General features: G+C 43.2%; 1 protein-coding gene across 3 annotated transcripts in view; it reads right to left on the reverse strand.

Annotated features, from left to right (window-relative positions):
* The window catches only part of EPB41L4B (erythrocyte membrane protein band 4.1 like 4B), a 303377-nt gene that overhangs the window by 110166 nt on the left and 166958 nt on the right, over positions 1-26253 (reverse strand). For all 3 annotated transcript variants that reach the window (XM_059728506.1, XM_059728508.1, XM_059728507.1), the window contains exons 16-17: positions 13125-13309; positions 8544-8662 (exon numbers count right to left, since the gene is read on the reverse strand). In XM_059728506.1, coding sequence (XP_059584489.1) covers positions 8544-8662; positions 13125-13309 — 304 coding nt within the window. The remainder of the gene's footprint in view (positions 1-8543; positions 8663-13124; positions 13310-26253) is intronic.

A 26253-nucleotide genomic window follows, 5' to 3' on the forward strand; every position in this document is an offset into this window, starting at 1 on the left:
CTATGATGGCAGACTCCTCCTCTCGACTCACCCCATCTGTGCTATCAGTCACACAAGACTTGGTAAAGTGCACCAGTCTAGCTCATCTACAGCAATGCCAAAGATACAGGGGAAGGATTTTGCCACCAAAGTGGAAATTGTGAGGCTCTCAAAAGTTGCAGAAAGACCCCTCATACCCAAGGTTTCCCTGGAGATGCAGAAACCTTCCCCACTCACTCCTTGCTTTATGCTAAGCCTGGTGCACACCATAAAGTCTACTAAGCCAGACTGGACTGTACATTACAATGTTTTGACAGCAGGACATAAGCTCCATGCTCAAAGCTTCCCTATGGCAACAGAACCTGCCCCTCTGCCAGAAGAACTACTTCACCTTTACTGAGCATAATGTGGCATCTGCTGCAACCTGGAAAGTGGCTAATAGGTTTGAAGGATTAGACAAAAACCAGGTAGGCTGGCTCGTTTCCTGACAAATAAACCCACCATATGCACTGTTACATTCTGTTATCTGGCTTCCTGCAATAGTACTTTCCAACTATAGTTATGTTCAGAAAAGTAACGGTAAATCCATTCTGTGTTTATTTTGGGAGTGGAAAGGGGCGAAGTCTTATTTACTTGATTTGTGACAAAATACAAGGTTTAAAAACTGTCAGCATTGCAGAGCCCGTACATGGTACCAACAGAAGTATAAGCTATATTACGTTGCCTTCTGCAAAATAAACAAAATTATTACATTTCTAGAACCTTTATTGCTTGCAATAATGAATGAAGCAGAAAGAAAACAGCTGGAGATTCAGATATTCTCCCAGGCTGACAGTTATTAAAAACTTGTTTTTAAATTTTTTAAACTAAGCACATTCAATGTGGAAGCTGCTAGAATTTTGTATCGGTATGATAGTGTGTTGACCAAATTTTCACTTTGTAACAATCCTAGGGATATTTATGTTATTCTGAAAGTCTCAACAACTAGATTCTTGAGACTGCATGGAATTATAAATTTGATATGTGCTCCTCTGAGAAGTTCAGAAAGCAAAGACAAATAAAATGAATACTATTATAAAAAGAAACATCTTCATATCATTAAGCCAATCTAATGATTTTTTTTCAGGCTTGACTCAAAATAAATCTAGTTAAAGCTATTTTCCTTAAAATGGCTTCATTATAATTGCCACCTTTAAGCGTTACTAATGCCACTTTGGAACTTGTGCTCACATAGTTTTGATCAGTGTTGCCACAATAAGAAAATAGTTTGTTTGTTTTTTCCTGAGGATGGGGAAATATAGGTAGCTTTAAGTAGTATTTAAGTGAATGGTGCTTGGTAGACATAGGTTGATTAAGCCCAGAGTTGCATTGCAGTGTTTGCTTTGTATTGATTTTTTTAGGATTATGGTTTTATTGTAGTTTTCATACCATTTCCACTTCAGTAAATTCAGTGGCACTCCTTGGTAGGTTTGTTAATAGCTGGATGATGGGTGGATAGATAACACTGACTTTCACTAGCAAATTAACCATATATTTTACTCCTGGACAAATAAAAACAGCCATTATACAACTCCCCACTTACTTGTTCTTTTCTAAATAAACAGTTGTAACCCCTTCCTCTGTATTTTGAAAAGTTTTGATGTTTTGAATCACCACCAACAGCAACTTCTATGGTTTTTCACTCTCCCAATTTATTTCAACTTAATTATCCTAATAATCTACTTCAAAAAATTAGTTTATTTTCTGGATCCTCCTCAAACAGTATCTATGAGAGGAAAAAGAAGGCATGTTCATAAGTTATGTTAACTAGTCAACACATGGTAACAAACAAAAGAAAATTTCAGTGAAGACAAGGAAGACAAGAAATGTGTGTTGCATCCACACACATTAGGAGATCAAGGTAAAGACTTTAGGGAATGTAGGACTCACCTTAGCCTGCTAATTTATATGAAATCTCCCAAGATTTTGCCTTGTATCTATCACGTGATAGCTGCAACTGGATTAAAACACACCGTATTTCCTAATGAAAACAGAGCCCACCTGACCCCATCCTGTTCCTCGTTCATCAGAGGCACGTATCATTATCACTTGGCAACTAAGCACCCAAGAACCTCAGGTACATCAATAAACTGTTTAGCATCTCATTGGTCAGGTCCTTTGCAAATGGAATAGCTGCAGGTTTTGCTGCCATGCAAGAGGCAGGCAGCTAAGAGCTTTTAGGTATGGTTTTATGTAAGCTTTTATATATCCTGCTCTACTGCATGCTCATCCAAGGCCCTGTAGCGTGGATCTGTATTGGGGGGCGGTTCTCGCAGGCTGGATGACCAACCTTCAGTGGCAGAGTGGTGGCTTTTTGGCATAGCCACTACAGCTGGTGCATTGGTGGAACCAGAACCCAGGGGCACTTTTACATGTGCTCTGGTAGTGGTGCTTTGGGGGCTGAGAGGGGTGCACTTTAACTAGACCAGCTCCAAAAGCCATTCTGATTAACGCACCGCTGTGTCTCCTGTATCAGCATCCCCACACTTGAAAATGGTGGCGGGGGCACTTGAACTAAAGCTCGTTCAAAGGAGGCTGCTTAAGCACGACAATTGCCACAGTCCAGCAGACTCAATTAATTGAGTCGGCTCCAACATGCTGGAATTTCCTCACGTCAGAGCAGCCTCCAAGCTCGTGGATGGGTGCCCCAGGGAATCAGCACTGATGCCATTCCCTCCACCCCCCTCCTTTTCCCCAGCTACCTATTTTAGTCACCTATGGTGACTGAAAACCCCAAATTCAGGGGTAGACAAAGGGATGATGGGTGAGCAGTGGCAGTAATCTTCCCCTGGGTTCCAGAGTTGTGCCAAAATAGCAGCTTTGGCAGATGCACTGACAAGCCCCACACACCACAGTTTAACCACCCTCGGGCCACCAGTTGGACAGTCCTGTGGTAGATAGTGTTTTGAAGCACTAAGATCTTGAACAAAAAAAAGAAGAAATAAAGATGAGAAAGGAAGTTAAAATATATTTCAGTTTTCAGTATTTCTCTTAATTTATTTATCTGGAAGATAAAAATAAACTCACTGATGCCAAACAGGCAGACAGACCAACATCTTGAGGCTGACTTATGTGGCTCGTCAAATGAATGGGCTGCTACCACTCTACCAAAGGAATTTGTCCAGTCCCTTTTCCAAACCCATTCTTCATACCCATGGGATGGAGTTCGAGGTAAAAGAAAATTGGATCAACTAGTTGAACCTAATCTATCAATTTTTAATTCAACTTTGGATTGATATCAAGCATAACAAATTTCAGCCCCAAAGCAATTTGCTTGCAAAAGTAATTAACAACTGGAAAAGAGGGCCATCTAATGGAACCTGGGATTTGACAATTAGATCAGAGACTATTCAAAGGCTATTGCTTTTTTATAAAAGAAAAACAATAGTTGCAGCTTCATAACTACTTGACTACAATTGATTTTTGCTTAAGCATAATATTTGAGATGAAGCACAACTGGGGGTGAAAAATACACCTTAGAAGAGAAATCAATGGTGTCGTAAGGTGGAGCTGACTTTTTGCTTGAGAAAGGGTGAGGGAGAGCTAGAAACAAAAACATATTGGCTACTCTTTAAAACTTACCAGCTTGATGTTTACAAGGTTCTCTCACTGTCCTGTACCCAAGGCAAATGACAAGATGTCAAGGTCCACTTTTCCTTGTGAAAATGCTCATTTGATCCGGTGTTTGCAGTCTGATCCAGTGTTTTGGATTATCCTACCTTACTCCCTCTTGTTGAGCAGAGCTGATTGTTTGGAACAGAATGGGTCCAACATTTGCAACCTCTCTCCTCTTTTAGAAAACATCAGCTGAGATTGGTGCAAAAGTCTGACAGTTCAGAACAATATGGAAGGAGTCTGACTTTTTGGGTGCGTCCAGATAAATGTGGCTATATGGTATGTGGCACTGCAAACACGTCTGCGGCCACATATTGCACAGTCAGGCATTCTCCACGTTGCAAGGGCATGATGCCCATGCATGTGCTGCTCCATTTTTTTCCTGTGGGTTTTTTTGACCCCTGGATATCCAGGGGTCAAATAAACCCACAGAAAGAAAAATGAGAGCTGTGCATGCTCAGGCAGCATGCACTGCTGAAAAGGAGAGCCAGGCTGTCTATAGTCATGCTGAGGCTGCTGGCCAAGCTCTGCCTGGCAGGATTGCCGCAGCTACAGCACCGGGAAGCCCCCAGGACCCTAGGTAAGGCTACTGGGGCCAGAACAGTGCTGGCCCCAGCATCCCCTACTGCCCCTGGGGTAACTTGCTGCACGCCAAAGTGCACATGGGCATTCCCAAGGTGTGCCGCTACTTGTCCGGGGGAACCAAATATCTGCACTCATCTGGATGCACCCTTTCAGTTTAACCAGCTGCATATAAGATGGGTCAACTGCAGGAATCCACACCACTAACTTTGGGTATGCCTACACTCCTCTTTGGGGTCAACCCTTAAAATTGACCTTAGCCTGACGCAGATGAGTCATCTCTTGCCATGCTCATTACCTTGACAGCAACTTCATGCAAAGCTGGGAAGGAGAGACAACAGTAGTGGGCAGATAGATTCCTAGAAACTTCCTGTTCCTTGAGTGCAGACTTTCTAGGAATCAGTCCGACTTTTCTCTCTTTGTGTGTTTAGCTCTAGCTGCAAGCAGGAGGGACAGGAAGTCATGTACAGATGGCCCAAAAATGAGATCCAAGAAATTATGGGATTGCTGCTGGTGGACTTTCCTGGTGGCATGAGGTCTGCAGTACCCAGGTGAGTACCCAACATACTTTGGGGAGAGGTGGATGAAGCATCTTGACTTCAGGCAGTTTGGATTGCTGACAGGAGTTGTGATTTTCAGTATAGACAGTCAATGGATTTAGGCTGGGGGACAACCCTGAGTGCAGAGCTAAGTAGGACAGCCATACCTTTCAAATCCAACTTATTTCAATGTTCTCTGCTAAAAAAAATTGTGCTATCCTTAGAAAAGGACATACAAACTTTAGTGGCTCAGAACGTACTGGTTTAAACCCTCAGAACTTCCTCATCCCTCATGCATGGATTATTCTTGTTCTCCAGTTCCTGAAGCAGAAATCTCCAGGATTAGCCACATGGTGTTTTCACTGGATTGGCCATGTCTCTGGAAACTGCTTCTGCTGACAGCCTAGAACCTGAGTTTGGCAAACTGCCAAGCTCAGTGCAAAAACTTCTCTGTTCACTTCACTTCTAATGGATAGCTACAACTCTCATTACAGCAGATGTGAAGCTTATTTACTGTGCCCTTTTAAAGAGGTCAGTATTTGAGGGAAAATATTTCTTTTGTAATCACTGGAAGGTACTGACTTGCTGTAGCACTGGGTTCCTTTAATTATGCTTTAAATGAATAATCCATCTGAATGTAAATGATAATCTGTTGCTGTCAAGGCAAGCCACAAAAAATCATTAGGTAGCTGAGTGGACCTTTTGTTTTGTTAAGGATCATAGCATGTGTCTGCATGGCACAATGTAGTGCTGCACAGATGCATGCAAGAAAGCTCTCAGTGATACAACTTGGCTACCAAGAGCTGGATTAATAATGCTAGTGTGATGCTCCACCCAAACTAATTAGACCCACTGAGAAACAAATTATATTCGCCTAGGCAGCGCACCATGCTACTGTGGCTATACTTCTTCTGTTACTTGAGCTAGTTTACGTATGTCTGCATTGCATTGGATCACGTCATGTAAATAATTTAAAGCCAGATTTTGCCCCACACATTATAAGGATACCAGTAGTACTACTTGAACAGGGAGATAATCCATATCGGGATGGAAAAATCAGATCTAATATGTTTAGAACTGTCATCTTAAAATATAAATAAATACATCTCGAGGTTATCAGGTCACCATTAGGGATATTTATTATGTATAATACTGGCCAAAAAACCTCAACTAGTACTTTCTGTCCTGAGCTCAGTAAAATTTGTGATTTGTGGCTATCAGGCTGTTCATTCTACTTGTATCTTATATTATCTCTTTGTCCTAACCCATGACTATTTTTGTCTAATTACAGGCTCTTTGGGGCTGGTACTGGGTTTTAATATAAGTTGGTATAGTGCCTCTTATAATGTTCTTGGGTAAGCTGTGCCATAATACAGCGATAAGAAGAATAATGATGATGATGATGATGATGGAACCAGTGTGCCTCTTTTTGAAAGTCATCTGTTTTTGATCTAAAACAGTAAAGACACCATGCAATGAACAATTTCCTTTGGTGAACTATTCCAGTGGTTTGTTACACTCTTTGTTAATGATTTGCACCTTATTTCCAATTTATTTCTAATAAAACTAACTGAAGCTTTCCTGTCAACATTCCTCCCTTCCTCCAACAGCACAATTATTTTTATTTTTTGGAAAAAGTGTCTAATGGAAATTTTTTACCCAACCAAACATCCAAAACCTTTATGTGAAATATTAAGGTTTTTGATTTTTTGGCTGAAATATTTCACATCTAGTTTTTCACTAAAATGTTTTGTTTTATCTTTAAGGAAAAAAAATTCTGCCAGCCCTAACTTTTATTTCTAACTCACTGGATCCTGCCATGACCTTATCTGTGAAACTAGAGATCTCTCTAGTATCAGATATCTCCTCTTCGGCTGTCTTACTTCTAAACTGTAATCTAGATGCCTCTTCCTTTGCATATACTCCAGTGCAGCATTGATATCAATATCTCTGTGTGAAAACAATATACAGTCATTTAATTATGTTCTCCCTTGAATTGACCTAATTATTTTAAAGCCCAGACTTCCCTCTTAACCAGTTTACTCACTAAGGGACTTATTCCGCTTTGTTTAAAGTCAGTTCAGTAGAAACAAGATAAGGTCACATTGCAGGAATTGTCACATTCACAACTCTACTGGCTTCCTCCAAAGTCTCAAAGTTAGTAACTGTAGAATCAAGGCCCAAATTCTTTGGTTCTCGTATGTACACCCAGACTAGGCTTGTCCTACAGCACTACAGAGATAACTTCTTGTAAGAAGAACAGAATGAATCTATTTTTTTTTTTATTTAAAATGCTGTGATTTTCTCAGTTTGGGGCTCCTAACTTGACTGAATCACCAAAACAAAGACATGTTTTAAAATGCAGTGGAGTTATCACAGTGGAAATAAAGTCAAAACTCCATGCCAGCATGGCACGATGAATGCACACTGCTTTCTCTTGCCAATGGAGTGCTATGACTAGCATTGTTTTCAACAGCCTGGAGCTCTCCAACCCAAATGACCAGGTACTCATTTATAGGTCTGTGCGAAACAGCAGTGTTCCGCTTCAACATCTGTTTCGCCATTTCAACGGAACAGTATTTTGTTTCGAGTTTTGTTCCCCTCCCCAGCGCTGTGATCAGGTTGGGGAAGGGAACTCAGCCATGCTTCCCCAGTGCTGCGACTGGGCTTCAAGTGGCTGGGAGCTTGAAGCAAATCGGGCTCCGAGCAGCAGCACCGGGTTTCAAGCAGCTGGGAACCCAGCCCACCCGCCTCCACTGGGCTGGTTCCCAGTGGCTTGCAGCCCCATGGAACTCAGCCTGGTGGTAGGAGGCAAAGCACAGCCCCAGCTCTGCCTGCCCCCTGCCAGCGGGCTACGCTCCATGGGGCTGGTGGAGTCGATTGGATCACAGCCCGGAGTAAGGACGCAGGCAGAGCTGGTGCTGCTCTTTGATTGGTTCCACCAGCCCCAGGGAGCACAGCCCAGTGGCAGGAGGTAGGGAGATCCAGGGCTGTGCTCCCCGCCAGGCTGAGCCACATGGGGCTGCGTGGAGCCACAGGGAGTGCAGCCCTGGCTTTCTCCTGCCTCCCACCACCTGGCTGGGCTGCTGCTTCGAAGGTTGAAATGTTTTGAAACTTTCAAAATGTTTTGACTGGCCTCGTTTCATTTTGAGGCTGTTTCGAAGCCCCCTGTTTCATTTCAATTTCGCTGTTTTGAGCTCAAAACGAGTCAAAACAGTATTGAAATGAAACAGCTGGGGAAATTTTGCACAGCCCTACTCATTTACACTGGGGTCAGCTGTAAATGGCTTTGGTATAAGTCTGGGGTTAGGCTTTAACTTATGTCTCTGGAACTGTAGTGAGACCCCTTAACTGCTGTGCCACTATGCCTTGTTCATAATTTAAATAAATAAAGGACCATCAATCCTTTGTCAAAGAAAAACTCAATACTGTCCTTTCTCCCCTTCCCAATATACTGTAATTGAGTTCTCATTCTGTAAATAGTTTAGGCATATACAGAGAGAGAACAGACACAATATAAAGCACACCACAGAGGAACGCTAGGAAATGTGTCTTTTATACTTACACACAGAGAGCTTTTTTTCTGCCTAAACAACCATTTCCAATTAACTGAATTTCAGAAGATGACATGGAAGGAAATAGGAAATTTTTTTTATTTAAAGCCTATAGGGAAATAGTACAAGATGCTTCATATGTGACAAACAGAATACTGGTTCGAATTAATAGTGATATAACACCACTGCTGAATATTAAAATGACAAAAGAAGCTGTCTAGCATATGCACTATACCTTGTTTATATTGACGTGCAAAGCTGGCCATGGTCCAACCACCTTTACAGTCTCTGGTTCCATCTTCTTCAGATGAGCAGGAGTGTCATCGTAAAGGAGGGGAACTCCTGAGCTCAATTCTATAAAATATGCCCAAAAGAAAGAAAGAAAAAACAAAATCTGAAGGAAAGTTACCAGAGCATCACACAGCAAAACACTCAACTCCATTTGAAGGGATAGTATCAATGCTTTATGTACCCTTTCTATGCTGTGATGCCTTCTAAAATGTTTATAAACTTGTTTATTGAGTTAGTTTCTCTTCTATTTAGCAAACATTTTTATTTTTAAATTCTAGTGCCTTTTAAACCAACTCTAGGACAGAAACTGATTATGTTACACTCATAGCAAGTTACTACAGCATTGCCACTGACTCCAGTGGGCTCACATCTGGCATAAGGTCAGCCCACATCTGGCATAACGTGCCATTCAGCATGTATTTGGGGGATTTTATGTTTAATATACTTTTTAGTTTGTCATCAGAAATCTGTGCAATAGGTGTTATAAATATCAAGGACATAGTAACAGATTTTTTTTAATTACAAATATTTCAGGATTAATAATTAAACACTCCCTTAAGTGAGTCCTTTCCAAATAATGGCCTATAACAGTGTCTTAGTGATGGAACAGAAGATACATAAAAATTATCTTCAAATACAAATCTTATTTGTTTTAATAAGCCACATTTTTGTGTATATTTAGTTTTTTTCAGTGATTAAGTTATTAGGTGGCTATAGTTTGGCCCAATCCTACAAACTCTAGGGTCTGATCCAAGGCCCAATCCAAACTCTCAGATTGACTTCTGTAGGTTTGGAGCAAATTCTTAAACAACTGCATGGATTTTAATACATCTCACTTGTGCCCTAATTTGATAATTGTTTAAGCATTTGTTTGAATCTATCTTATTTGGCAAAACACTTAAGCACGTGTTAAGAGCTTCATTGGTTTGGGATGGAAAGCTGAATCAGCATCCTGGAAAGTAGGAATAGAGGCTGGCCTCCCTTTCTTTGATCTGTGTTGGCTCTGTGGGGCTAACAACCGTTTCACACAGCAAAAGCTTTTTTTTTTTTGTCACCGAGGCCAGCAGATGTGATTCTGAACACACGAGGAACAGATTTTCAATGCAAGAATGTCTGATCTTTATACAGTCACCGTTTAGAGTAAAGCCACACTTTTCAAACAGCCATCATTGAGCAGGTGAATAGTTTAATAATGAACATTTCTGTTGAATTGCCATCGCAAAGCTTATTAAAGTGGAAGATTTGTTTCACAGTAGCTGAGTGACACATTTGTAACTGAATTAACCATAACAGTGAGAATCTGAAAACCAGGCAAATTTTGAATGGGTATGTTTTCTGTAAGAACTCTAAACTCTTTAGGTTCACTGAACTATTTACAAATGTTTAAAGAAAACTTGGGTTGTCCCCACTTCTCATATCCCACAGGGTAGGATAGTCAAATTCTGTATTTTCTTTGGAACTACATGAAATGGAAGAGGTATCGATGATTTCAGTCCGGGGTCAATCTAGGTGTATGCATCTGGATTTTGGGGTAAAAGCTAAACTCAACTCTAGGCACAGGAATGAGTTCACATACACTGAACCTAGCAAAGAAAGGGCAGCAGCCCCTGCAGATTCAAGGCACAGAAAAATGAGGGGGTTTCAGGGAAAGTCGGCTGTATTTCAGGGAAAGTCAGCAATCACAAAGGTTGGTATAAGAAATACTGTAAGAGAAACCTCACTGGAAACACTGTTGTATTTTTCTTCAGCTATCTACTTGAACTGAACGACTGGAAATATTAATAGGCTGAGGCCTAACCCTCTCAGTGTTGACTTATAGTCATTTAGTAATAAATATGAATCACTCCTGGTTTTTGCTTTTGTGCTTTACCAGCCTTATAAGCAGGGCTCCTGGTTTTCTCTGATTTAAAAAAAAAAAAAAAATCCCCAATTTTTGGATTAAAAAAGTAACCCCACACACATTTTTCCATGATTAAAATGAAACACTGTTAACATATATATATATGTTAGCAGTGTTTCATTTTAATCATGGAAAAATGTGTGTGGGGTTACTTTTTATATATATAGTGGTATATATAGTGATATAGTGGTATCTCATTTTAATAATGGAAACGTGGATTTGGGGTTACTTTTTTAAATCCAAAAATTGAGGATTTTTTTTTTAAATCAGAGAAAACCATGAGCCCTACTTATGAGTTGCTAAAATAAAGAACAGTTGAGAGCTACAACGTTGTGTTTATCTTAATCATTTTTCTCCTCTCAAAAGAATAAAGAATTTATCTACAGACCTGCCATATTTCATATCAGAACAATATCTTTTCTCCCTTTACCTATCAGGCACATAAAAATGCCTGCTATAGGACCCTAGTGAATTACTAAGAACTTTGTAGGTTTTCCTATATCAACAGTGTTAGGATGTTGTTTCTGTTTTTCAGTACTCTGCATCATGTTGCTTATTGTATCTGAGCCCTCTATGCTTTCTCTATTTCAGCTGCTACTTACCCTGCATCTGTCAGATACTTGTATTAGAAGTTCCAGAAATACCTGTTGATACTATATCATACTAAAAGGCAATCACTTTCCATTCAGATTCATTTCACAAGAAATATTCCAATTCTACAGATATCCAGCTGTCGCTGCAAACAATTCTGCTATCTATCCCGTGCAACATTCAGATAAACTACTCTCTGCATCAACTTACATTAAGCCATCAGACATAATAACTATGAGGCAATAAGCTAGATGCCATCTACACCTAGGATACTTTTTCAGCTCACTAGAGCTGTGAATGGGTCAAAAGGTAAGTGAAATAAGTTGTACTTAGGCAGGTTTGAAATTTTTTCTAATATTTATTTTATCCAACCATATTTTTGTCTTTTCATTGCAAAGTCTGGAATAATTTATCAAGTGACTAAATAATGGGATTGTCCATGTTAAGTTCCTGACTTGAAAAACAAACACATCATTAAACAGGAACAGGGTTTGAGTATCCAGTCACATATCACAGGACTCTGCTATCAACACACTGCACTAAAAGGCTACAGTTGTGACCACTTAAACCCTTCCTCCATCGCACCATGGTAGAGCTGTATCTGTAGATAAGCTGAAGTGCAGCATGCAACAAATTAAACATAAAAGCACAGCAGTCCCAAGGGAGCCCTCCTGCAAGCTAATAACCAAACTGCATTTATAGCTTCAGTAAAAGGATTTGCAGCTGACTGCAGAATTTATATTTAATAAGCAAACCTCGCCATTCACTCTGTAAGTTTCTGCCTTAAAATTTTTCATCTTTTTTCTCTTTAGATGAAGGACTGAAAACAAAGCTGTTGGGTTTTTAAAAATGAGTTTTCTGATAAGATAAAGTAGATACACAATGAGACGTGCACATTATTAGTTGCGGAGTCGGTAGTACAGCCCACAGGCTGTGCTTCTACACAGTTGTTTGACACTTCCCATTAAAGACCCTATTTTCATCTGCCTTTATCTTTGCCAGCTTTACTCTTCCAGCTGAAATTGTCCATACAATTTTTCTCAAGCTGACATTTTCCCCTAAGTTTTACCAAAAAAAGGTCAAAATCAAACTTTCTGTTACAGAAAATGAAACCAAGGAAACATTAAAAGTTTGCCCATTTGAAAAAAAAAGTAAAAGAGTTTCAACATCTCCATCCTTTGGAGAGGGACTTGAAATTCAGTGGGAGAGAAGCTGGGCTAGTTTGTTGTTAGAGATTTGCCTTTTGCTGTTCTTATGAAAATCCACTTCTGTTCGGTCAAGTTATAACCCTTTGAAAAAATGTGCTGATCCCTAAAGAGGACACAGAGTTAAGAGCCTTCAAGACACAAAAAATGTTATTATAAAGAGGGTGGTAATCAATTGTTCAGTGTCCACAGAGAAAAGGATGAATAGTGAGCTTAAATTGCAAAATGGGAGATTTAGATTGCACATTAGAAAGAGCTGTCCGAGTATGAAGATGGTTAAGCACTGGAAGAGATTACCTAGAAAGGTAGTTGAATCTCCATCACTGAATTTTTTTAACAGTAGGTTAGACAAGTATTTGCCATGGATGGCTTAGACAGGGATGATCCTGCCTTAAACAGAGGGCTGGACTAGATGACCTCCTGAGGTCCCCTACAACTTGATTTTTATATGATTCTATGACCACCAAAACAGGGAAAAGGGTAGAAGATGTGCCTGTGATTCTGAATAAATGAATAATATTAGAGCAATATAGGCTTTGCCAAGTGGCTAGGGACTGATTGTGTGTGACACGCTTGCAATTTTTCTAGTTATGGAATTCAAATCCAATGCCAAATACTATAATCACATACTTAGCAGCAGAGCCAGAAAATTGCTCGTCCTTATTCATTTGAATGTACTGGTAGAATTTGACAATAATCATAGGAAATCTGCAATTTCTTGAGGAACACTGAAATGCATTAATTCCCCTCCCACAATAATCTTTGTTCCCTTGTCCAAGATTAATGTAAAATCAAAGCAACTATTCAAAACTCGTTGAATTAAACTTACTGTTTGGATTTGAAACTCCAGAAACCATATCTTTGCTGTCAGGAGCAACTACTCCGTAGTTGGAATGGTGGTGGTGATGGTGGTGGTGGTAATGGTGGTGCCTTCCTGACATTTTTGTGGTAAATGGTGTTCCACCATTTTCTTCGATGTTGAATGGTCGAAGATCTGTGTTGTTCAATGGATAACTGTGAAACAAATTCAGTTCATGTTAGAATTGACTGAAATGATTCAACGTTTGTGCCTTTTGGGAACTAATACACAGCTTTTCTGAGAAAAATATGTAGGTTTTTAATGGAAAGTTTACAAATGATGGTTTTTATTTAACAGACTTAGTTATTAAAAATCTGGAACATACTTTTTGCATTTTTAGTGTCAATGGGAGCCTTGTATACAGAGCAAAGGAAAAATGCAGTAGGTTAAAGAGACTGATTTTTGTATTAGTTTCTACTTTAACAGGCTTTAAGAACATACATGCAGTGATCCAATTTAAGTCATCTAAGGCAGGGGTGCTCAACCTCCAGCCTACAGGCCAAATGAGGTCCGCAGAACCATCACATCTGGCCTGTGGGGCTGCCCATGGGTCAAGAAATTTGGCAGCAGGGGATCAATGGCCATTAATACAGCCACACTCCCCACTGCCAAATTCCCAGACCCAAGCTCTGCATGTTCAGTTAGAATGAGACTTGTGCCCCCTCTCACACAGGGCCAGGTCAGAGCTAGGCCATGCCACCTTACCCCCATAAGGCTGGGGGGGAGGGGGGGGGTTGCGAATCCTTTTTTCCCTCTGGGGATTTGGGAATCCCCTTACATCCCCTTTTCCCTGCGGGGTGGCATCATGTTCCCCCCTCTTCCCTTAACCCCATGGGGCCAGGTGAAGTCCCCTTCCCACCCTGTAGGGCCAAGCTCTTGTCAGGCTGCCCCCTGGACTCCTCTGCATAGCCTGATGGTGGCCCCTGCACTGGCCCTGGGCACTGGATTGGAACCACCATCCAGCCCATGGTTAGACCAGGCACTGCCTACCCAGCTGGCTGGGGAAAAGGGTTGAGTGTCACTGGACTAAGGTCTGGAATAGGGCTCTTAGCAAACATAAAAAAGTCAATCACATAGGAATTAATTTCATATGTCTGGAAGAGTGTATAGGTTATAAAAAAAACACAATTCCTTTTCAGTCAGGTTTGACTTGAGGAGAGGGCAACCCAAAGAATGGCCTCAGAACCACTTCACACTAGGGCTTTGGTAGCCAATTAGATTCGGAGGAGATTCAGCCTGATTCGGTGACCAAATCTCCAAATCCAAATTGAATTGGGAGACCAATTAAAAGCCCTGAATCAAATCATAAGCTTCCGAATTGATTCGGAAAAGATTCGGCCAATTTGGAGATTCAGCCATAGACTAAACAGGCAGCAGACCTCACCACACTGGACACAGCTGCCTCCAGCTGGTAAGTCTGTTGTGGTGGGTGGAGGGGGGAGGGAAGAGGCATGGGGGAGGGAGGGATTGGGGCTAGAGCTGAGACAAGCAGCCCAGCCATGGCGGGGGCTGCAGGACGCGGGCACGGCAGCACTGAGAGCAGGATCTATGCCCTGCTGCTGCTTGCCCAGCCAGGACGGTGGGTGGCAAGCGATGCAGGCGTGGCTCACTCTGGGTGGAATGGGGCAAGCAACAGCATGGCATAGCCCCGACTTCCAGTGTTGCCGCATCTGCATCAACACTGGGAGTGGGGCTCTGCCTTGCCGCTGCATTCCCAGCCGGGGGGGGGAGGGCGGGGGGGTGCTGCTGCCACTTGCCCAGCCAGCATGTGGGGTGGGTGCTGCCGCCACTTGCCCAGCCGATGTGGGGAGGGTAGGCGCTGCCACTGCTTGCCCAGCCAGAATGGAGGGCATGGGGGGACATGGGGTGGTAGGCGCTCATCACTTGCCCAGCCACGGCTGGGGAGTGGGCGCTGTCTCCACTTGCCCAGCCAGGGTGGGGGGCACAGGAGACCGAGCACTGGCGCCACTTGCCTAGCCGGCAGGAGTGGGGGGTGGGTGCTGCCGCCACTTGCCTAGCTGGGGTGGTGAGGGGTATGGTGTGTGGGTGCAGCAACAGTGGGAGCAGGGGCTATGCCCTGCTGCTGCTTTCCCCCTTCTACCCAGAGTGAGCCATGCCCACATCCCGCTCCCCCCCACCACGCCCCGGCTGGGCAAGTGGCATTAGGCCATAGCCCCCACTCCCAGCGCCGCTGCACCCACATCCCCCGCCCCACTCCCCGAGTCCCACGCCCCCCGTCCCAGCTGGGCAGCTTGTCCCAATCCCTCCCTCCCCTACGCCCCTTCACTCCCCCCTCTGTCTACCACAACAGACTTACCAGCTGGAGGCAGCTGTGTTCAGCAGTGGTGAGGACTGCTACCTGTTTAGTCTATGGCCGAGTCTCTGGATCTGATTCGGCTGAATTGAATCGGAACAGTGATTCAAATCTCCAAATCAAATCACTGTGCCTCCGAATCAGCCGAATCCAAATCCAAAGTGAATACTTGCCACTTTGCATAGGCCTACTTCACACCACTGAAATGATATAAACCTAACACAAAGGTGAAAAAGTTGCCTGGGCAAAGTTACCATATATGGAAAAATACATGTAACATTTCAGAAAAAAAAGTCACTTTCATTTGTTCATAGGCATTTGAGGACATTATTGTTTGTGCAATGTGTGAGATAGTACTTGTGCTGGTTAATACAGGTTACACTGTTTGTGAGATGAGTTAAACAGAGTTTGTGCATGCGGAAATGAAGGTTAAGTCATTAATAAAAATTTGTCCTTAATTCTTTAGTACCAGTATTGACTCAGATACTAATATGAATTTCTTCACTGATTCTATGACATACAAATATATTCATTGAAGTAGCTAAGGCAGTATAAGATTTTTTATTATTTCTGAAATTCAGCAGCCAAAGACATTAAGTGCTCTGTCTATGATTCCATCTGGAATTCTCTAATTTAAAATACACATCAAAGATTATTTATTTTAATTTTCTAAAACTTTAACCAGAAGTAGTAATGATAAATTATTAGTTTGTAATCAATAATTAAGATTTGAAATGATATAAATCATAGACTCACTGGTCATTCTAATTCATTAGAAATAATATAGTTTATTAGCCAATCTCAGAAAATTTAAAATAAAAAATTCCCAGACTATTTTGAAAGTATATATAGGCACTCTTTTTATTCACCTGTATGCTGCTTACAAACAAAGGTAGGAAAATGAAAATACCCAGTAAAGACAACCTGAAGGATTTAAAGAAAAAATGACTGCATCCAGCAATAACCTTTTTATTCTAGGTTCAGGTACAGATGACTTATACACTTAAAACAAAATTAACCAGCCATTTTACAAATAAAATGCTGCTGCTTTTTCACAAGATATGCCCAAATGCATAAACTAGTGCCAATGCATAATCACTACCTCCTCAATAACCTTTTCTCATAACACCAGACTTCTAGTTGGGCGGTAATTAGCTAACACTTCAGCATCAGGAGGTGGTTAATTGGAGAAGGGGTGGATCTCTTTTTGCTGACTGCTGGCAGCTTCCCTTCATAATAGAAGGCAACAAAATCAGAACGGCTGGTTTTGGGATCACTGATAACCCCACTTGCCTCAGATAAACAGATGTCAAAAATAGTGGGCTTTTGGATGCTTTGACAGTGATAGATAGGGACCACTGTAATCTGGGCTTCAGGGGATTTCAGGGGAAAGCCCTGAGTTTAGCATTTTCTCCAAACCCCAAGAAAACTGCGATTTTGGCTGGAAATGGCCTAAACCACAGGGGAGAAGGAGGGCAAGGCAAAAAATTAAAAAAAAAAAAATCCAAAACAACTTATCTGAAGCATGGAGAAGAAGGGCTGCAGAGCCCCAGAAATGTTGTGGAAGTCCCACATGTTTGCAGGGGCAGCCTAGTACAAGCTCAGCCAATCAGGTTGTTCAATTCCCTGCTTAGGTAGGGAGTTTAAAAGCTCTGCCCAGAGCAGGTTGTTCAATTCCCCACTTAGGTAGGGAGTTTAAAAGTACCCCCTGCCCTAAGAGCTACAGGCATAGGCATGCTGGTAGCCTGCCCCCACAGCTGGGCGTGGGGTGCATGATGCCCCTGCCAGAGGGCTTCCCCCTGCCTGGCACGGCTGTCTGCTGCTGTGTGGGATCAGAGGGGAATTTCCTTCTCTCCTTACTTAATAGTTGTTGTTTAGTAAGTGGTGAGCTTTACTTTCTTAAAACACCTGAAGAACAGCATGTGCTGCTGTTCAATGGTAAGCAGCACCATGGTGGGCTTCCTCAGCTAATGAGAGGCATGGGAGAGCCCGCCCCGAAAAACACCTGGAAATGGCTCTGGCGAGCCCACATGAAGCCCACTCTCTCTCCCCACCAGAATCTGAATTACAGTGGTTCCTAATGATAGAGGACCTGGAAGCAGCATCTCATTTGGAAATACGACTGCATCTTCAATCTAGTAATCAAATGATAGAACTACTACTGGAGCAAAGCAACTCAGGATAACAAGATGGCATGTTAAATGAAGAAAAACTCACCAAGCCAATCTCTTTGGAACTAGTGAGACACTTTTTGGTTTATGTAATAGCTTTGTTTAAAAAAAAAGACTAGTAAATTCCCCATAGGGGGAAAAATAGAATTCCAAGCGGCTCCTCAGCATCTCTTTTCCAGTCAATGATTTGACTGTTTCAACAGACAAGGATCACTTTTAAACCACAGTCAGGTTAGGAGCCACTGATTAAAGTTAAAAGTTCAAACCAAAGGCTGAAAATTCAAACTTAATAAGTTTCCAATGTTGATATGGATGTGAAATAGCTGCCATACTGAACTGGGAGTTGTCCTCCATGCAGCAAAACGATCAAAGTAAGCCTTGATATTAGGTTGAGAATGCACACAGAGCTCTGGAAACATTTTTTTCACCACTGTCAAGAACTAATAACCCAACTTGTATTACGCGGACACTCCATCATACCATGAAACAGAAAAATATCCCAGCAAACGTGATATTCCTGTACCTGTTGAAATCCCCATGAACAATAAAGAAGCAAGATTCCAACAACAGCTCCAATTTGTGCTAGAAATTTAACTTGGATGTACAATTCCCTATTTAACCAAATAGCCTATTTAAAGCCAACATTAACTTAAAACCAGCATTAATAACTGCCCTTCTTTGGGTCTAAGAGTAGTAGAGATATCTGAACAAACTCACCTACGTGGTTGGTTATTTTGGGCACTTTGGTAGGATATGGAGAGGAAGGGGGAACCCACAGCACCACCCATCTACACCTGTATGATGTTTAGTGTGAACTCCACATGAGGTTCAGTAACTGAATAACTGTCCTTGTAGCAGCATCTGATCCAGTATACTGGTCTTACTGCAGATCTGGCATTGATCCACATGAGCCATCCAGGCATCAGCAATCTACATACCATGAAGACTGGATATGGCCCACTTGGGGGAAACTGGTAGTAGGTTATAGCCCAGGCAGCAGAGCAGGCATTGCCAGGGTCATACTGCCTGCCTTGTTCCATCTATTCTCTCTGCAACATCCGCTGACCATCCAGGCCTCCCTGCTGTGTTCTTACAGCAGTGCCACTTTTAATCGTTTCTATCACCATTATTCACTTGATTTAGTGGGGAGGGTAATCCCAGACAATTTGGGTACTCTGAGGTGGAGATTTGTGGCCCATAGCAGCAAAAAGCTGCTGAGCACTTACGTACACTACTTAATTTAAGGATGTATGGGATCCATTTGCTTTGCAACAGCCACTGAGACAAAATTTATATGACCACTTCTCCATGGTATGAAGTGAAGCAGCATGCATATTTTGCTGGGGATTATCTTCTGTTTTCAGTTTCTTTATCTTAACTCTAAAGATTTGACAATGTTTTCATCTTTTTCTGCTTCTTAACTTCCTCTCCTTCCTTCGCCTCGTTCTTTGTTTAATCTGATATAGCAATTGTATATTTTCCTCATTACATCTAGGTCATGCCAAAACATCTGGAGTTTTGATAATAAGACCTAGCTTTTCCCACATATTCTCCAGCCTAATGTGTGCACATTTGTCAACATCCATTTTTTCCTCCTTTTACATTTTTCAATAGTCCTTCCCTAGCGTGCAAAAATTCCAACTGGATTTTACGTTTTAAACTTTGGCTTTCTGCTCTACTCTATTTGCTTATTGCTATCTATTTACCTTTATGCACCTTCCCTTTTTACAGCATGAATATGCCTTTTTCTATGAATGTAATGTCCTCTAAACAAGGTCTGATATGTAAGGCCTGGTTTAAATCATGGGGCCAGCTCACTAATATTGTGGCCTGATCATAGCAGGGACTTCCATTTTCATGCCCAGATCATGCCCCCACTCCCCTCATGCCCCTTGATTGGCTGAGGGGGCAGGTTTAGGGCCAGGTTTAAGTGCAGCAGCAGAGGTCTTGCTCCCAAGGTGTCTGATGGCTACTGAAAAGCCCATGGGGAAGGGGTTACAAAAGGAGAAGGGAAGGGAGAGAGCTTGGAGGTGAGAAGAGGAGCTGTTTGCTCCTCCAGATGGGAAAACTGGGGCACAGGGGGGCTGGGGATGCCTAGAGGCTGCCTTGGCAGATGGCCCTGGCACTGCGTAGGGCAGGGGCTGTTTGCTCCTTCAAGCGTGTTCTGTCCTCACACCCACAAGCCCTAGCGCCACAGTTTTCCTGCCCAGAGGAGCAAATAGCTGCTCCTCTACCCAGTGCCAGGGCCATCTGCCAAGGCAGCCCCAGGTGACACCAACCCTCTGTGCCCCAGTTTTCTCACCCACAGGAGAAAACAGACCATCCCCTACCCATTCCCAAGCTCTCTCCTCTGCTTTTGCAACCCCAACTCTCCTCTCCTGGGCTGCTACGTATTTGCTGCTGGCTGGGGAATGCTTTCCTAACCCTGCAGCAGCCATCTTGTTGAAATGAAATGCCATGATATGGCCACTTGCTGGGGAACTCCCCAGCACGTGGTCATGTCACGGCATTTTGTTGCAAATTCCATTTTTCATGAAAATCACTTTTGTGATTTTCACGAAAAATGCAAAATTACGATTTAAGTCAGGCCGTACTAGTAGGTCCCTATGCAATACCATCAAGAAAATCAAGGGAAAACATGACAATGATGACCATTAGTTGATCATTACTAAAAGATGACCATTACTTCACTATTGATCCCTTCACTGCCATCTTAGCATCTTGGCTTATGTTTCCCAAAGCTGATAGAAGCTCTAATGCACTTGTGTATGGACAACTGGTGCCTCCTGATACTGGGGGGGTACCAGTGGCTGATTGCTGACTGGGGTGGGGGGGGGGGTCCCCCATGGCCGATTGCTCCCAGTGGCAAACCTGGAAGTGCCATCAGCACTTCTTGCAGCACCCCCATAATCCAGAGGGGGCACCAGCCATCACCCCCTACTCCCTGTACAGTGAGAGCCAATTTTGCGGGGGGAGGGGAGGGAGGCACATACTCCGCCTCCCGTGCCTGCCCTGTGCATCGCCTATACCTTGTGTGGGGTTTTGACTGCCAGCTCGCATAAGAAGGCACGATAACAAATCAACAAAATAGATGACAACACATTTTTCCAAGCCTTTGACCATTGCACTTGAAGTAGTTCTCAGGTCTTTGTTTATTTGGTAAAAAGTTTTACATTTTCCATCTATCAAGACCACCATCCTACCAATGAATGATTCCCCTTCTTCCCCACCATCCTCCCATGCTCTTAGCAATTCTTAGTTTCTCACATGACAACTTTCCATTGCATTGCCCCCTCCTCCCACTATGATCTGCTGTAAAATTTTCTCACTTCTTTGATGCCTACTCAGAAGTGGTCTGCTGCTGTAATACAGCTGGACTGTGAAGGTTCCCCAGGCTGCCTGCAGCTCTGGCTTTTGCAGTTGCAATACTCCCCAGGGGTCTAGCTGTACCTGGAAGGTGAACGTTAGGGCTCCTCTTCCATATCATAGTGTTGGGGGCTCTGGGACTCATGCCACCAAAGCAGCTTGTCAGAATGTCCAGGAATCATAGAATCATAGAAGTAGGGTTGGAAGGGACCTTGTAGATCTTCAACTCCAACCCCTTGCCTGGGCAGGAGGAAAACTGGGCTCAAATGACCCCAGCCAGGTAGGCATCAAGCCTCTTCTTAAAGACCCCCAGGGTAGGATCCTACACCACTTCCCTTGGAAGTTGTTTCCAGATCCTAGCCGCCCTGACTGTGAAGTAGTTCTTACGGATGTCTAATCTAAACCTACTCTCCAACAACTTGTGGACGTTATTCCTTGTTATCCCGGGGGGCACTAGGGAAAACAAGGTCTCCCCTAAACCCTTCTGGTCCCCCCTAGTGAGTTTATAGATGGTCACCAGGTCCCCCCTCAGCCTTCTCTTGTGAAGGTTGAACAGGTTCAGGTCCCATAGCCTCTCATTGTAGGGTCTGCCCTTCAGTCCCTGGATCATGCGGGTGGCCTTCCTCTGGAAGCTCTCAATGTTGTCCACATCCCTCTTGAAGTGGGGTGCCCAGAACTGGACACAGTACTCCAGCTGTGGCCTGACCAGTGTCACGTAGAGGGGGAGGATCACCTCCTTGGCCCTACTTGAGATGCACCTGTGGATGCACGATAGGCCCTGCCGACTGTGACCTCGCATTGTCGGCCCATGTTCATCTTGGAGTCAATAATGACTCCAAGATCCCTTTCTGCCTCTGTGCTCTCAAGAAGGGAGTTTCCCATCTTATAAGTGTGCTGCTGGTTACTACTGCCCGAGTGCAGCACCCTGCGCTTGTCCGCATTGAAATGTATCCTGTTTTTATTAGCCCACCCCTGCAACCTATCCAGGTCTTGTTGCAGTCTTTCCCTCCCTACTAGCGTGCCCACCTCACCCCAAATTTTGGTATCATCAGCAAATTTGAACAGGTTGCTTTTCACCCCGTCATCCAAAACACTGATAAAGAAATTGAACAGTGCGGGCCCAAGGACCGAGCCCTGGGGGACTCCGCTGCCCACTTCCCCCCCAGGTCAAATATGACCCATCCACCACCACCCTCTGAGTATGACCCTTCAGCCAATTTGCAATCCATCTGACTGCGTAGGCATCATTGCCATAGTTGCCCAGTTTTTTAATGAGGATGGGGTTGTCGACAGTGTCAAAGGCCTTGCTGAAGTCCAGAAAGACTTCAGCGGTGGAAGGCCTCTAAAGTTTACATGGTCCCTGGGATTCCCAGTACCTTCAGTGGCTTTTGTCCCTCACTCTTCCCCTGCTTTGAATAACTAGTGGTTTAAGAAATACAGCTTCTAAACCTTTCAGCACATACCCATGTCTCTTGTAAGGAATCCCTCTCTGAACAAGTCACTGTCCTGTCCTTAAAAAACTTGGAATGCTACAAATGTATGTCTTTATTCCTTCACTCCCCAACCCCTCCACAGCAGAATGCTTGATTTGGTGCTTTTGCAGGATGCTGCAGCAGACATTGGTGCTGTATTCTTTGAACAGATTGTGCTGAGAGGCTGTTGCCACCCACCTTGCTCTTTGATAAAGATAACTTACTTTTTTCATAATTGTCCTTGTTGAAAAATCAAAATGGGTTTTAAATGTGCTCCCAAAGGATCACCCGGGCTGTTTTTCACAGTTTTATGATTCAAGGGAGGGATTTTCAAAGGCATGTATGGGAATGAGGTACCGATGTCCCATTAGTTTCCCATGGGAGTCAGAGACCCACCTGCCATATATCTGATAGTCAAGTTACCAGACAATGCATCATGTTTTATTTTGTGCAAAGCTGATGCCACAATGGAACTGGGTACTGTAGACTGTCTTGTGATGCATCTGGTAAAGATGAATGTCAAACTGACACAGCATAAGGGATCATCCGATTGGGTTGGAATAGTGGTCTCTTTGGATTTTCTTATAGTTACTGCCATATTTAGTTAAAAGCCAACCTAGCACATGATGTAAAATTCTTATGGTTGGTTTTCTCCTTTCACACTTATATCTTTTAAAAAAGATTCTTTTTAATCTTGTTTTCCTCTACCGCTTCATGAAAAGGTCAAACCCTTTAATTTTAGTACAAGTAGGTGACTTGCTTTAAACCTATGAAGCACATGCCACATTCACAGTGTTTCTACATTTTGGAAAGCTGAGGAAACAGCACTTAGACTTGAGTAAAGCTGCTGAAAACAAGTTCTTATGGATTTCTTTGATTATCATAGTATCATAGTACTTAGGATCGGAAGGAAGCTAAACAGATCATCAGGTCCGACCCCTTTGCCCTGGGCAGGAATGGGTGCCAGGATCATATCACCCCAGTCAAATATGTCCAGCTTCCTCTTGAAGACCCACAAGGTAGGAGAGAGTACCACTTCACTTGGGAGCCCATTCCAGAGCCTGGCAGCTCTAACTGTAAAGTAATGTCTCCTGATGTCCAGCCTGAACCTTCTCTCTAACAATTTGTGGCCATTATTCCTAGTAACCCTGGGTGGCACCCAAGGGGAACAGAGCTTCCCCCAATTCCCGCTGGTCCCCCTATGGTGAGTTCGTAAACGGCCACCAGATCCCCTCTCAGTCTTCTCTTGTGGAGGCTGAACAGGTTCAGGCCCTTTAGCCTCTCTTCATAGGACCTGCCCTACTGCCCCTTGACCATGCAAGTGGCCCTTCTCTGTACCCTCTCAATGCTAGCCACATTCTTCTTGAAGTGCGGTGCCCAGAACTGGACACAGTACTCCAACTGTGGCCTGATCAATGCTGCGCATAGAAGGGAAGGATCACCTCCCTGGACCTGCTTGTGATGAATCTGTAGATGCACGACAAGGTGCGGTTAGCCTTACTGACTGCTTTCTCACATTGGCAGCTCATGTTCATCCTGAAATCAATGACTCCAAGATCCCTTTCTGCCACCATGTTGACAAGAAGGGTGTTCCCCAGCCTATAGGCGTGTTGCTGGTTCCTTCTCCCTAGATGCAGCACCCTGCACTTGTCTGTGTTGAATTCCATCCTATTCTCATCCGCCCACCTCTGTAATTTGTCTAGATCTAGCTGGATTCTGTCCCTCCCCTCCAGCGTGCCTACCTCGCCCCACAACTTGGTGTCATCAGTGAATTTGGACAGCGTGCATTCCACACCCACATCCAGATCGTTGATAAAGAGGTTGAACAGTACAGGGCCCAGGACCGAGCCCTGGGGGACTCCACTGCCCACATCCCTCCAGGTCAAAAATGACCCATCCACCACCACTGTCTGGGTGCAACCATCTAGCCAATTTGCCACCCATCTGACTGTGTAGGCATCAATGCCACAGTCACCAAGTTTTTTTTAAGAGAATGTGGTGAGAAACCATGTCAAAGGCCTTCTTAAAGTCCAGGAAGATGACATCTACCCCGACACCCTCGGCCAGGGACTTTGTGACCTGATCATAAAATGAAACCAGGTTAGTCGGGCAGGACCTGCCCTCAATGAACCCATGTTGGTTGCCCCTGAGCATTACCTCCCCTGCTGGGCCCTTGCAGATGTGCTCCTTGATAATTTAAGACTGACTGGCCTATAATTGCCCAGGTCCTCCTTTCTCCTCTTCTTGTAAATGGGGACCACATTGGGCCTTTTCCAATCCTCTGGTACCTGGCCAGTGCCCCACGAGCACTCATAGAGCCGTGCCAGGGGCCCTGCTATGACCCCCGCCAATATGGGAAAAAGAGGAAATGATCTTGGAAAGAGAGCTTGGTTTGTGTAAATACCAACCATCTGCCAAATCTTGGCTGGAGCAGAATATTTGGAAAAGGCTTTATTGCATGAGAATGATCAATGACTACTTTCATGGGGAAGAAAATAAAAGTTTTTGGTTTATCTTCACGGGTAGGACCGTTGTATGAATTTGATCCCTGCGTTACTAGTCTCTTCTTGACATGGAAAGACTCGGTACCTCTGAAGGAAAGGTAAGGACATCATAAAACTTATTCATTTGCCTGGGAACGTAGTAAATGAAGGTATGGGACTGGCATACAGATAATATCAGCAGTAGGCCCAGAGCCAGCCAAGCAAAAATGGAACAGGAAAAAAAATCACACCCTGGGGAACTCTAAATTTTGGCGGGAGCGAAGAGGATTTATCGTACAAAATTATTTAAACATAAACTGCAGAAAAATTAAATTCAAGAGATGCAAGAGTGAAGTTTGATATTAACCTGTAATTAGTTACTATAGCACTCTTCCCAAGGCAAACCATGTTCTGATAAAGCACCAATACATCGATTCAAAACAAATGAAAACAAAGGACATTCCCCCCCCCCCTCATTTTCTGCACTAATACAACCCTACATAAAAATGGATAAAATTATTTTTTAACCAAAGCCAGCGTGCAAATTAATCTCCCCAAAAGGATTAAAAAAACCCATACTAGGCAGGCCCAAAGCCTGTTTTCCCTTCTCTACAGGGTTTCAACTAAAGGAAAACTAATGATATTTAATTGCCTGTCAATAAACAATTATTTGTCCCATGTAATTTCAAAACAGCAATAAAATGGGACATGAAAGCCTGTTATTATGCAACAGAAACATTTCTGAGCTCCAGTGGTCTTCATCCTTCAGGACAAGCATAATAAATATACCCTCTCCTCACTAGCAATACTAACTCAGGTCAGCTTCTCACCCAGGCAAGGATCCCCAGCTGAAAATGTTTTAGAGTGGAGCTGCCATCCCAACAAGCCACAGAATTTTTTTTTTGTTTTAAATAATACTTTTCTGTTAACATGCAATTATAACCCAATGTCCCTGCAGCTGGACAAGCTCTCTGGCTAGCAATCAGCACTAACACCTGCCCAATGCTTCAACAATAGCAATAACTTGTTACACTGCTCTCTCACTTCCCCACATCATAATGTAAAAAGAAATCCCATTACTAAGCCCTCTACTTGAGATCTGAAGCACAACAAAAGTTAACTAGTCTTAAATGGGCTCTGAATCCCTACCTTACCATACCTGTGTTGCCGTGCTGCTCATTCCAGACAGTTAGCACAGACCTCAGACTTTTTCTGGACCCAGCAAGTGGAGTACACAGAGAACCATTTACTTAAAATACAAAAACAAAACAAAAAACCCTATATACACTGTTC

This window comes from Alligator mississippiensis, chromosome 5, assembly GCF_030867095.1.
Source record: "Alligator mississippiensis isolate rAllMis1 chromosome 5, rAllMis1, whole genome shotgun sequence".
NCBI lineage: Eukaryota > Metazoa > Chordata > Crocodylia > Alligatoridae > Alligator > Alligator mississippiensis.